The sequence below is a fragment of the Anabas testudineus genome, chromosome 14 (assembly GCF_900324465.2).
Source record: "Anabas testudineus chromosome 14, fAnaTes1.2, whole genome shotgun sequence".
NCBI lineage: Eukaryota > Metazoa > Chordata > Actinopteri > Anabantiformes > Anabantidae > Anabas > Anabas testudineus.
This window is the reverse complement of record NC_046623.1, coordinates 14,127,385-14,141,221: the sequence shown is the minus strand read 5'-3', so window position 1 is coordinate 14,141,221 and position 13,837 is coordinate 14,127,385. Positions and strand designations below refer to the sequence as shown.

Here is a 13,837-nt window from a genome sequence, read left to right as displayed (position 1 = left end):
CTGCCAACATCTGTGTATCACTGTCCTGAGAGAGCAAAACACGGAGGGGATGGGGTGTGTTAGACAGCAAGATAGCAACACAGCACACAGGCAACGCTAAGTGCTGCTCTCTTTTTCCTTCCTTTCTGACACTCTCTTTTCTTATGCACACACACACACACACTCAGCAGCAGACAGCCGCAGCATCCACATCGCTGGATGCCCACCCGCATCTTCTCTCCATCTTTCCCGGTCTTTCTCTCTCGGAGTACACTCCTCTTCCTCTTACATCGTCTGTCCGCAACACCTCATCCTGCCATCCTATCCCCACTCTGCTGTCTGTCACCGTGGCGACATAGCCTCTGCAGCCATGGCGACCAGCCAGCAGGATTCTGGCTTCTTTGACATCAGCCTCAAGTCTCTGCTCAAGTCCTTAGGAGGGAGTGAGTATAGCTAACACATCTCAGTTGTTGTTTCTGGTGTGCCAAACAACTGCGTGGTACAGTGCTGACTTATAACAGACCAGCTAGTCTTTAGCAGATCCTGCTGTGTAGAGAGGACGCTTATTTTGTTTGAGTCTATCTGTGTTCGTATGAGTGGATGAGACTAGAAAACAGGCAGCATACACCATGATCCACTCTGTCAATATTTGGCAACGTTACATAATGGAATAATGGAAGACAAAGGGGTTGAGAGAGACAGAGAGAAATAGAGAGACATTTGCTCCAGGGGTTAGCTGAGGCTAAATCTGTGTCCTCAGCAGTTTTCTATATTAATTATACAACGCATTACTCAGCAAAAGAAGTCAGACTTTAACTTTTTTTTAATAATCTCTGTGCCTAACACTGAAGAACAGTGATAAACAAAACCTGAATCTGCCAGTTAATGTAAATCTAGATCAGATCTGTACAGTCAAAGTGTGTCACCGTTCTGTCAGCTCTACTTAATGTTGTGTTTACATGTCAAAAGGCTTCCTCTGTCATTGAGTCAGGATCTATTAAACTGAAGGTAAAGCTACAGCATGCCACTCTGACTCGGTCTGGGATAAATGCATCATCATCCAGACTGCTGCCAGCTGGACATACTGTACTGTCCACCGATATCAGCAGTGAGCTTATGAACCTGAGACATTGCAGTGAGCAGAAAGCACAGCTGTCTTATTGCAGTACAGGGACTCTAATGGTCCTCACCTTTCATTCTCAGTATGAGTGCTTCTTTGTTGATATATAGAGCTAACAGATTGTCTTGTACTTGTGCGAATTCACGTTTACTGACAGTACTTGGGCTTCTGTGTAGTTTGAGTTACATAGGAGCGTCTCTGTGTGCTCTGTTGTTAAATAGCCTTCATGTGGTTCTTTCATTAGATATAGTTTTTGTGTGTGTGGTGCAGCAGCACATATATTAGGTGTGTGCTGAAAGTTACTGTCAACAGGGGTTATGTTGGTTACAAAGGAATTGCAGGGGATGTGTTACTGGTTTCCCTCCACTATTTATAATTTTATTTTTTTTTAAAAAAAAACGGCAGACGTCATGATGAGACTGTGTGTTGTAGCTTGTTTCAGCTCTAGGCCCAATAAAGTCTAGTTTAGTCTTGTCTGCTCCAAGGTCATGACAATAATACCTTCACAGTAGCCAGAAGGCTAAAAGGCCAAGAAACAGGACGGGTAAGACCAAGTTAGGTGTGTGTTTCAATTGTTATTGAGTGAAATCACAAGATAATTAGATTACGACATCAAGTTGAACTTGTTCCATCTCATTCCAGCTTCAGTGAAATAGTCGTGTCAGCTGCATCCACACACACATATGTGATTCAAACTAGCTGAGATGTTATGAAATAAATAAAAAAAAACTACACTATAGTAGAGGCTTTTATTTTGATATAATTGTGTGCAAGATCATTTATATTTATATTAGCTGTATATGTGAATATGTCAGTGAGTCATGTACTTATTTGTGACTAACTAAAAGTCAGTTATCGAAAATGCAGCCGACAGTAAGACAGCAAAAATGCCTGAAAATGTTAATCATGCACAGTGATGGCTACATCCTGTGACATACAGGTTTGGCTGTATGGCTCTCTTGTTAAGGGCAGTTGGCATGTACAAAGTGTTTGTAGTAATTATCTGTGCTTTTAAAAGTGAGTCATCACCGTCTGCTTTACTTAGCCAATGAATTGTACAAGCAGTACAGGATTTATTTATGCTTGTATAACCCAAAAACCTGCTGTAGAACTTAGCAGTTTAGGCCCTTGTTCTTTTTTGTCAACTTGTTTATGATGACTTAACATTTGGTAGCTGCTTCATTTGTCAGGATATGTACATGTGTGTTAACACAATTCACAATTCATTAATTGCCTTGTCTTCACAGTCTATTTTTATCTTAAATTGTCTTACTTTGTTCAACTAACAAACGCATATTAGTTCGTCATACATTGTTTTCTTTTTTTCTTTCTCTGTCTCCGTCAGCTCACACAGGATGTTAAATAAACATTTTAGCTTATAAAATGTAAACCAAGGTAGCCTTGCATTGACAGGTTTCTGCTGATTCATCTCCTTAAATGCTGAGTCATCCAAATATCTATGAGGGTCCGGGAAATGCTCTGGTGCGCTTTATCGACAGCTCTGCTGGATGCCATTAAGTCTTCCTACTCTCTGCTCCTCACTGACACACATACAAACATCACATCCATGTACACATTCACACAGATCCTAAATACATGTCACTAAAAAGCTTTAACCGATTGTGTTATATTAATCAAAATAACTGTAGATTAGTGACATTTGCCGTGTAGTTTGACCACATGACTTTATGCACGTCCGTGTGTGTGTGTGTTTCTGTGAGTATGTCTGCATTTGCATGTGTACACTTGTGTGTGAGTAGGGGTCAGTGGGAGTGGTGGGTATGTAAGAGAGTGACCGCCAGTGGTCTATATATAGTGCCTTCCTCCTCCCCTCGCCTCTCTCTCGGGGCAGTGTTGAAATTCCAACCCAACTCTTCTGGTCTGATCTCCACAGGGAGTAGACTTTACTTAACTGCTCCTGACAAGTAAAGTACAGCCACAAAACCACTCTCAAAGAAGCACTTTATCTCACTACAACTTTCCAAAGGGATTCAGGGATTCCAAGGTCACAGAAGCTGTTGTATGGAGTGTGGCTGCAGACCAGAGGCGGAGCAGAAGCTAAAGTCGAAACTGATAGTTGGGCTGTAGGCTCATGTAGCTCTCAAGCACGGGGCCCTATGCGACCTCTGATCTACAGAAGCCTCTGTTGGAACTGCGCAGTGGAATATTTCTCAATCCCTGTTGATAGAGTTTGCTCGTGACGGAATAAGTTTGTTGCCTCTCCTGTCATTTTGAGAAGACGCTTCTCCTTATCCGTGATTGCAACACCGCAGCTCTGACGTGTCCAGTCGTCTGCACTTCTTCTCTGGCTATGGCTCTTCCAGTCTGTGGATACAGCATATCTTCCTGTTTCACTTGGATTGAATGTGGAATGCAGCTCTAACGCCACTGTCATGAGCATTTTTTGTCTCAATTCAGCCACATCTTTCACTTTACCTGAAGGATGAAGTTTCACAGTTGTAGTGTTGGTGCCTCAGCCTGGATGTCTGTAGACACCATCATGGAGGAGTAGTTGGATATAAAGACAAACTTCTTATGTACATCTAACTTCTCGCAAGGAATAACTTTTGTTATTATGGGAGCTTTATTTTACTCCCTGTAAACAACCTCCTACCCTCTCCTAGTGTCCAATTCTTTCTCTGTCCTACCATTCCTTCCTATTCCACCCACTGTATCCGTGTCTGTCTGACTGTCTGCACCATGGAAGTGCCAACTAAATGGAGTAGGGCTAGTGTCATCAGCTTCATCAAGGGCCTTGGTAAGGGTGCAGGGGTGTGTGGTCATGTGCATGCATGTTTGCATCGTATTAGCGTTCAGGTTTCACACAAACAGTTTGCTGCATGAGACCGCGTCTTGTCCAGGAATTAGTATCGATGTACATCTCACCTATCCAAGCTAGGTCGGGTCACGTGGTCATGAAAGGTCAGCCAGACCCGACTGAGTTGTTAACACACATACACACACACCAGTCACGTCTGGCAAATGCTCCAGTGAATCATTTCTTGTCTTCGCCTCATGGGAAAAAAAAAAGATTTTTATGTATCTCATTGTTCTCATCACGTTCTGTAACTTAAACCTGCATATTTGCTCCAATCACACAAGCCTCCTTTGTTGGCTGCTGGTGAAGCCAGTGACTTGAAGTATTTGTGTAGGTGTCTGTTTGGTTTCTTTGGTAAACCATCAGAAACAGTAGTCCACAGTGCAATATGTAAACTTTAATCAAGTTGTTTGTTAACACGGATGAAGTGTTAGGCTTGTTCTATTTTAATGCCATATAAATATTCTTAGAGATGCATGACAGCAAATGTTCCCACTCGTTATTTCTGTCTGTTTGTTGTCCGTCTCTCACCCATTCTCCTTTTAGACTCCAGCCACTCCCTGTATACATTTCTCTCTGTCTGTTTATGATGATGTATTAAAAGAGTTAATAGTGTTTTTATTCTCTTTATTGACATAATCAGAAGGATCTTCTCAGCAAATGCGTGTATGTATGTGTCCATCCTTGTGCCTGCGAAGTGTCATATTTGGATTCAGGCTCATACAAATAAATTAGTCATGTCAGGAGTTTTAACTTTAATTTGAGGGGGAAGGGAGTGCAAAGAGAGAAATGGGTCATATGGTCACATGCATGCTGGCATTCTGAAAATAACTGAAATGTATTTATTGTAATGTGGTCTTTTGATTTGAGTTTTTATCAGCACAGTTTGAGCTGCAGAGTTGGTTGTGATACACAGCTCAGTGAGGAATGAAGGTATTCTATAACCCTTAGCACTCAGCTGCTGGAAATTTTCTCTAAGCCATTACTCACAGACCTGATGTACATATTTTTATTTATTGTGAATAAACAATTCATAACTCAGTATCAGTGTAGTACAGTGGTCCCAACATTAAGTCTACTTTAATATGATAGATGATCCTACATTACATTAGTGAAGACAGTTTGCCAAAATATAAGCAAACTCCTAATTTAACTAATTTAATGAATCAATGGCAGAATCGTGGTAGTTTCAGCTTTGTCTGTTTGAGACTAACTCATGTGTCCTGACTCTCCTTAGCCTCCCCAGTAGGACTGAAGCCACCTCTCCCCCCAGTCAGTGGAACCTCAGGAGAGAGGAAGGGTCCTGTTGTCATGGCGCCTGTCAATGTGGACCCTGAGAGCAAGCCGGGCGAGTTCGTCCTAAAAAGCCTGTTTGCCAACTTCACCTTGCTCTCCGAACGCAAGATTCGCATCATCATGGCCGAACCACTGGTGAGTGATTTCCCCTGTCGTTTTCCGACCCTACTTTCTCAGGTTACAACATTTCTGTGCTCTCATCTGATTGTATTACACAGAGTCAGTCAGTAGCAGAGGAAGTGCAGTGTGACTTTCAGCGAAATACTACAGTAGAGACTTGTCTTCCTGGCTTATTTTCTTTTTAAATCTCCTAACAAGCCTAACAAAATATCTATTTCTGTGTCTAAGATAACCGTTTTTCTTCATGGTCATAACAGTTGGAGCGAACACCAGCATGCACTAGACAGAAGTCAGAGAGAAGCCAATGTAACATTCATACATATGGGTAGTATTTCACCTGAGCTGGAAAACCCACATAAGCCTGAGTTTAAAATGCATATTACTCTGCCTTTTTCATAATATTCTTTCTAACCTCTTATGCATTTGTGGAAAAGCTAAAGCTACAAATAATATATTCATATCACACATATATCAACATTTTTATATATATATATATATATATATATATATATATATATATATATATATATATATATATATATATATATATATATATATATATATATATATATAAAAAAAACAGTTTGCTGTTGTAAATTCCAAATCCAAAGAAAGAAAAGGAATAGAGGAAAGAAAAGAAAGAGGATAAGACTTCCACTTTCCACATAGTAACCACATATGTGGTGTACTGTAACATAATCATGCATCCATCCGGTGTCTGTACTGCTTATACTGTTAAGGGTCTTGAGGGTGCTGGAGCCGATCTCAGCTGTCATTGGGTGAAAGGCGTGGCGCACCCTGGACAGTCACAAGGCCACACATAGAGACAGACAGACATTCACACTCGTGAATCACTGGTGACAATTTAGAGTCACCAGTGATGTAAGATATGCTTCTAACCTGCATATCTTTAGACTGGGGGCAACTGGAGTATGAGGAGGAAACTCACACAGGCAAGGGGAGAACATGCAGACTCCATACAGACAGCCACTGAGACTGCTTACCACTGTGCCAGTCCTGTCCAAGCCTTTCAATTAATCTGTTTCACTCACTGACTCAGTGTTTTAGAAACTTCTTCTTTGGGACAATAAATAAATAATAAAAATCTAACATAAGGTCAAGTTGTTTGTGTCAGTGTTGTTGTATGTTTTATGTCATTATGTCCTGATGTATTTTATGAAATGAACATAACAAGACCAATAATCCCTTAGAACCTAGTCTAATATGGGAATGTGAAGAAATCAGGTTTTTAAAATATTTTTAGACACATGTGGCTAGTGCAACACCAACATATGTGTTTCAGTATTTTAGGCAGTGTGACATTTGAGCAGTCTAACTTTTGATTATAGCCATTTGGGACTTGTTATTTTAATTTGAAGGACAGTTCATGTTTAAACATCACCATATAAATGTTGGGAAGGAAATAAAGAAAGCTTGTTTGTCAGTGACGTGTGTTTTACTATCTTAGTCTCTTCTGACATTAATGTTTTACCTCCGTTTGTGCATATCTTACAGGAGAAGCCACTTAATAAATCTCTGCAGAGAGGAGAGGACCCACAGTTCGACCAGGTGCGTGCACACCATAACCAATATGTGCTGCCCTTTTTTTTTTTTCTCAATCATCATCAAATCATCATCAAATCTAGCTAAAAATGTGACTTCGATCTGCTACCCCTCTTTCAATCTGTGCAGCTGATCAGCAGTATGAGTTCTCTAGCTGAGTATTGTCTGCCGTCGATGTTGAGGACTCTCTTTGACTGGTACAAGAGGCAGAATGGCCTAGAAGATGAGTCCCACGAATACCGACCCAGGGCCAACACCAAATCAAAAAAGTGAGAGAACACGAACAGCACACCCTCATTCATAGACATGTTTTCTTCTCACATTTAATCTGTAATAGACTGAGAAAATGAAATAGCCACAGTCATACACATATTCAGCTATTCTAAAACTATGAACAGTTATAGTATGTTGTCTACAATGATTAGATTCATAGAAAGTCAATAAAAGCAGATTTGATCATAGGCAACTTGCACTGCACTGCACTTGGACCCCCCCCCCCCACACACACACACACACACATCATCATCATTATTACAGTGATTGTGAAACTAATGTTTCTGTTTCTCCTTGTCTCAGTGATGAGCAACAGAAGGACTACTTACTGGAGCGGAGAGATCTGGCAATAGACTTCATCTTTTCTCTAGTGCTTATAGAAGTATTAAAGCAGGTGGGTTTCAGGTTACAGTGTGATCAAATATTCTGCACTAAGCTCTATGTCTCCCCAGACTTACTAGTTTTAGTGGGTTTAACTTATAAAATAGAAAGGTCTGCTCTCAAACACCATGTCACTGGAATCAGCTGGTCAAGTATTATTTCACATCACTTGTCCAGATTCAGTAGTTCCCAGTCTACTCATGTGCAACACAAACTACATTTAAACAAACACCAGGAGTCATCTTGGATCCAATGTGGATTTAATACTTTGAGCAGGAGTGGAAGAAATAGTTAATTTTATTTGGTTAAATGACAAAGTAAAATGAAAACCTTTTTCTCTCGATCCAGATCCCCCTTCACCCTCTTTTAGATGGACTCATCCAGGAGGTTATAAACCTGGCCTTCAAGCACTTCAAATACAAGGAAGGGTAAGAATGATAACATATAGAAACATAAATTATTTATTTGAATGGTTCAGTGAACCACAGGTTTCTTGTCTAGCTGCTAATTATGAAATTTTTCACAACTATAACATGACAGTTTTAGAAAGCATTACACATGAAGCTGATTTTGATGTTTGTGTTTACTTTTTAGGTATCTGGGACCCAACACAGGCAACATGCACATAGTGGCTGATCTGTATGCTGAAGTAGTGGGAGTTGTAGCTCAGTCTAGGTACTGTTCACTCACACCCACTCAAGTATAATTATACTGCATGTGTGCTTGTGGTTCTGCAGCATACTGTACAGATCAAATTAATTAACGTGATAATGTGAATTTCCAGTTTATCCACACAGTTGAGAAAAAGAAAGTAAAGAGTGTCTGTGTGTGTGTGTGTGTGTGTGTGTGTGTGTGTGTGTGTGTGTGTGTGTGTGTGTGTGTGTGTGTGTGTGTGTTGGTAAATACTACGGATAATGACACTCCTGATGATGGTCCTCCGTCTGTGTAATGTTGTGTGTGATGAAAGATGAGCACTTTCCCATTTTGCAGGAGGTTATTACTGTGATGGAAGAGGAGGTGTGGGCTCACAGGGCAGCTCAGTCACTCTTGTCACACACACATGCGCACACACACACACACACAGTAGCTGAGCCGTCACCTCACTTAACACAGCAATCAATCTCATAATGGATCGAAGACAGTACTTTGAGATTTAGTTTGGTAAATGTGTTTAGCAAGAGTGTCTGTTCTGTGTGGATTTTCCATTTGATTAAGCTCCCTAGTAGATTTCTATGACACTTTTTCAGTGTTATTTATTTGTTTACATTATTTACAACCAGGGCTATGAAAAGGTTGAGTGCACACACGAGTACCAGTGTGAACGCATACTTGATTCTTGGCATTATCTGTGCTTGTGTGTTTTCAGCTTAGCTTATGGATCACACTGTTTATATGCATCTTATTTAAACACTCAACACTAAACAGGAGGCTGATGATTGTTCCACTTACTTAACTGTTGCGATAACCCCTGTGAAGCATGCAAAAGCATGTGTAAAAAAACACTGACGCCCTAAGAACAAGTGCATACACACACATACACACTCCCCCACATCACCCCTCCAGATGCCATTCTAAATATAGACCTGCAGAGCACTGTTGTTAAAATCATACACACACACACACACACACACAAAAGCACACACATGCAATAAAACAAGTGTATACTGGTGTGAGAGCACACAATACACATTAACATGGAGGAAACCTTGCTTTGGTAGTTCCTCTAAGCATACCACCACTCAGCTGGGATCTGGATTTCAGATTTATTAAAACTTGAGAGATTAGAGCAACTGTTCACATCTGGTTGCAATTTACTCGTCAGGTTCCCGGCAGTGAGGAAGAAGTTCATCTCTGAGCTGAAGGAGCTGAAACAGAAGGAGCAGAGCCCCTACGTCATCCAGTCCACCATCAGCCTTATCATGGGACTCAAGTTCTTCCGCATTAAAATGTACCCAGTGGAAGACTTTGAGGCCTCCTTCCTGTTCATGCAGGTAGACTGAGCTTTGGAACCTCGTTTTTACATGTCGATAAACTGTAAGGAGTAACTGACATTGACGTAATTACAGATTATGTAAGTGCCTTGTTTATTGGCTTGTTGATGGTAATTACAGTAGTGAGAATGTTTTTCTTTTACTTAACCCATAATGAAACAAGCATTCGAACCACTCACCTTGCATTCACGTTATTATTATGTAACTACTGTATTCTGTACATCACTGTCTCTCTTTCTGTCTGCAGGAGTGTGCACAGTATTTCTTGGAGGTGAAAGATAAAGACATTAAACACTCATTAGCCGGACTCTTTGTGGAGATACTTGTACCTGTAGCTGCTGTAAGTGTGATTCACTTTTATTTATTAGAGCACTACGAGAAGTCTGACTTTCTCTAAATATGTAATATAAAGCTAAAGATTGGGGTTTTTCCATCTTATCTGTCAGTATTCAGTTAGAGTAAGGACACTGGAGCAACAGTTTTTCAGGTGAATCATATGTATGTGTGTAACTTTGTTTGTTCTCTGCCAGACTGTGAAAAATGAGGTGAACGTGCCATGTCTACGAAACTTTGTAGAGAGTTTGTACGATACAACGCTGGACCTGTCCTCTAGGAAGAAACACTCTCTGGTAAATTTCTCCTTGTATACTTTTTCATCACTGCTCATCTCTCTTCATTTCCTCTCCATTACCACCAATCGGTGAAAGCTCTTACTTTAACTCTCCAACATGTGGGCTTTTATCTCTCTATAGGAAGTAGGCAGGACTGCAGTATGTAGCACAAAGAATAGTTTTTGAAGCACTGCCAGATGGGCAATATCTGCCCACAGCAGGGATGCAATCAGGGCAGTCAGCAAATTAGATGAAGTACTGTACGTCTCTCCTGTTAAATAGTGATCTTAAATGAACAAGCGTAAAACTCTTCAGTTTAATTGTCAGGACTGATATTAAAACTCCCTTTGCCACTCTGTCAAAGTTTAACCATGAATGTTAAGGAAATTATTGACCAGGCATCAGGTTGTGTCACATGATTACCAAAATGTAACCAAACTTTTTCCTGTAATGTAAGAAAATATAATAAAATGCTTGTTGTTGCTGCTCTTTTAAAATTAAAATAGAATTGTTTCAGTAGTTTTCAAACTCATATTGAATTTCTATCAAAATATGCTGATTGGTACAAGTTGAAAAACGAATTAAAACGATTGTTGGCTCACCTGTCAGCTGCCTTCTGCAGCCTTTTGATGGACTACTTTGATAACAAAGCATGGCATCAGTCTAATGTGTTGCTGCTTATGTGCTATTTGTGATATGTGTATGGGTTCCTCCTCGTGTGACAGCCACTGATATCCTCGAGGCTGCAGACATAAGCAGGCAGAGCGTGTGCTTCCTTCGATAAATTCTCCAAATACCTCATGTAACCCATGCATTCAAGCACTTTTTCCAAATGATCAGACACAGGCATGCACACACAAACAAACCAACAATAACCTGCGATGCCGTAATAGAACTGCAAACATGATAGTAATGACACTAATCTGGTGCATTGCTGTAATTATTATTCTTAGTCACTGTGACCGTCTGGGAAAGAGGAGACCGAGTAGTGGGAGAGAGACAGATAACAGATTCTGACTTTGATATAGGGTGACAGGTAAATGATCCGCTGCTGAAACCTAACATTTGAAAAACCATTTATAACAAGGGTGTAACCTGGACACCCATGAACATTAGCAAGGAATTTGCGTTTAAGAATGACGTGCATGCAGACTTGCATGCTTTTGTCAAAAGATTGAATAGATTACAAACCAAGTTCACATTCCTCTGAGCAGGCTCTGCTGAAGTTTTGTGATAAATTGATCACTTCTAGAAAATGAATAATAGTATTGTTCGTCTTGTTCTTGTCACGAATAATGTTGCCATTGTTGTTAAATGACAAAGGAAAAGAAGGAAGAAATTTGTCCTAAACTTTAAATTAGTGTTTCTCTGTCCTACTTTGACTTTGACTATGGATGCGTTGATACTGTACCACTGTATTTTCTGATGCATTTGTCTTTTCTTTCTACACCAGGCTCTGTATCCTCTGGTGACTTGCCTATTGTGTGTCAGTCAGAAGCAGTTCTTTCTCAGCCGTTGGCACATTTTCCTCAACAACTGCCTCTCAAACCTCAAGGTCAGCCTTTCTGTCTATACCATTACAAATGCAAAATACAGTAATAACTGCAAGAACCGCCTTACATGGTACTATCTCTTATATCTAAAAAGCTTTGGTTGGATCAGAAGCAACATTGTAAAACTGATTTGTCAGGTGGAGGTATGCGAAATACTGTACCAGATGAAACAGGACTACTTAGAACCTCTGTTTGTCTGCACATGCTTAATTGCAGAACAAAGACCCCAAGATGGCACGCGTGGCTCTGGAATCACTCTATCGCCTGCTGTGGGTCTACATGATTCGAATAAAATGCGAGAGCAACACTGGAACACAGAGGTAACAGCCACATGTAGCTCAGTCATCAGTGAAATGTAAGAATCAATTTGAAACTTGTGAAGTTTTTAGCATCATGTTGTTGATAACTAAAGAGTGACTCTTTGTTTAACAAGCACTAAACATATGAATTGAAATGATTTATTATACTATAAGAAAGTATACTACTACTATAAAAGTGTAATAATTTTTAAGGTATTTAACTTTTCATCTCCACTTCTGTGTCTCCTCTTTCTTGTCTGTCCTCCTCCCTTCAGTCGTCTGACGTCCATCACCTCCACTCTGTTCCCTAAAGGGAGTCGTAGTGTTGTACCCAGAGACATGCCCCTTAATATTTTTGTCAAGATCATCCAGTTTATTGCTCAGGTGTGTATGATACTTAAACACATGTACAGTCAAGATGTATGTTGATGTGTGTGTGTGTAGTTTACCATATGTTGATGCTGCATCACACCACATTTGTGTATTTTTGTTCACTGTTCAGGAGAGACTGGATTTTGCCATGAAGGAGATCATATTTGACCTGCTGAGTGTTGGGAAACCTGCCAAAGCCTTCAGTCTGAACCCAGAGGTAAAAAAGAAAATAGGCTGACATTCAATCCTGTTCACACAATCGCACACAGATCAACAGTGTATCCCCCCTGGCCATGATGCAAGGATGGGCTTTCCTGTTTTTATCTGAAGTCTCCAGTCAGCTAAGGAAGTCAAAGAACAGTATACTTTCTCTGAGGGCTTTGGTATTAACCACCTTTTCAGCTGTAGTAAAGATACACTTATATGCAGTGTGGTGACAGGATTCTGTTCCTGTAAACAGAAACAAACATTTAAAATCACTGCAGCTTTGAGGAGAGTTTCACAGATTTACACATAAAGTCTAAAGAGCTGTGCAGAGCTCATCAACCCCAAAATATGTCTGAACAAACATTTGCACACAGTAGTAACCATTCTGGTGTTTCCTCCAACACATGATCTAGTAAGCACTGCCTTGTGGTGTACATTGACTCAATCCCTGCTTTAAGTCTACCTTTACTCTTGACAAACTGACTGCTTTGTTGTAAGGATGCTGTGCTTTGTTTGGGTTCCAGCGTATGAACATAGGTTTGAGGGCGTTCCTGGTGATAGCAGATGCTCTGCAACAGAAGGATGGAGAGCCTCCTATGCCCAACACAGGAGCCACTCTGCCCTCTGGAAACTCTCTGAAGAAGAAGAAGACTTATCTCAGCAAGACTCTGACTGAAGAAGAAGCCAAACTTATAGGTCTGTGTGTGTTTGTAGGCCTTCAAGCCAGTAGAATGAAGCTGTGGTCTCTAACTCCATGCAATGCCTCTTTCTGTTCCCCACAGGCATGTCTTTGTACTACTCCCAGGTGAGAAAGGCTCTGGACAACATTCTTCGACACTTGGACAAGGAGGTGGGACGTTGCATGATGCTCACCAGCGCCCAGATGCTTAACAAAGAACCAGAGGACATGATCACGTACGTGACTACAAAGTGTAGCACCGCTTTGAGAGTCATTCTGGTTGATCTAAGAAATTGAAGATTATATTTATATACAGTTTTAAATATGGTGTTTCACTCACTGAGCTTTTGGCACAAATATGGGTTTCGTTGTTATAATGCATAACACAGCCCACCTGTACTTTGAGTTACAAACAATTACGTTTTCCTGCTAACATTGTTGTTTTTGTTTTCTTGACAGTGGTGAGAGGAAGCCTAAAATTGACCTGTTCAGGACATGTGTGGCCGCTATTCCTCGTATCCTTCCTGATGGCATGTCCAAACCTGAGCTGATTGATCTGCTCTCACGGTGAGTTA

At 40.6% G+C, this 13,837-nt stretch overlaps 1 protein-coding gene across 5 annotated transcripts in view; it reads left to right on the top strand.

Moving 5' to 3' along the window:
* Nucleotides 1-13,837, top strand: part of fryb (furry homolog b (Drosophila)) — a 47,301-nt gene that overhangs the window by 12,585 nt on the left and 20,879 nt on the right. For all 5 annotated transcript variants that reach the window (XM_026370424.1, XM_026370423.1, XM_026370422.1 and 2 more), the window contains exons 2-17: nt 5,155-5,348; nt 6,849-6,902; nt 7,026-7,165; nt 7,473-7,563; nt 7,899-7,978; nt 8,145-8,225; nt 9,373-9,541; nt 9,789-9,881; nt 10,072-10,170; nt 11,606-11,707; nt 11,922-12,025; nt 12,280-12,388; nt 12,507-12,593; nt 13,108-13,279; nt 13,366-13,498; nt 13,722-13,829. In XM_026370424.1, coding sequence (XP_026226209.1) covers nt 5,229-5,348; nt 6,849-6,902; nt 7,026-7,165; nt 7,473-7,563; nt 7,899-7,978; nt 8,145-8,225; nt 9,373-9,541; nt 9,789-9,881; nt 10,072-10,170; nt 11,606-11,707; nt 11,922-12,025; nt 12,280-12,388; nt 12,507-12,593; nt 13,108-13,279; nt 13,366-13,498; nt 13,722-13,829 — 1,742 coding nt within the window. In that variant the 5' untranslated portion in view covers nt 5,155-5,228. The remainder of the gene's footprint in view (nt 1-5,154; nt 5,349-6,848; nt 6,903-7,025; nt 7,166-7,472; nt 7,564-7,898; nt 7,979-8,144; nt 8,226-9,372; nt 9,542-9,788; nt 9,882-10,071; nt 10,171-11,605; nt 11,708-11,921; nt 12,026-12,279; nt 12,389-12,506; nt 12,594-13,107; nt 13,280-13,365; nt 13,499-13,721; nt 13,830-13,837) is intronic.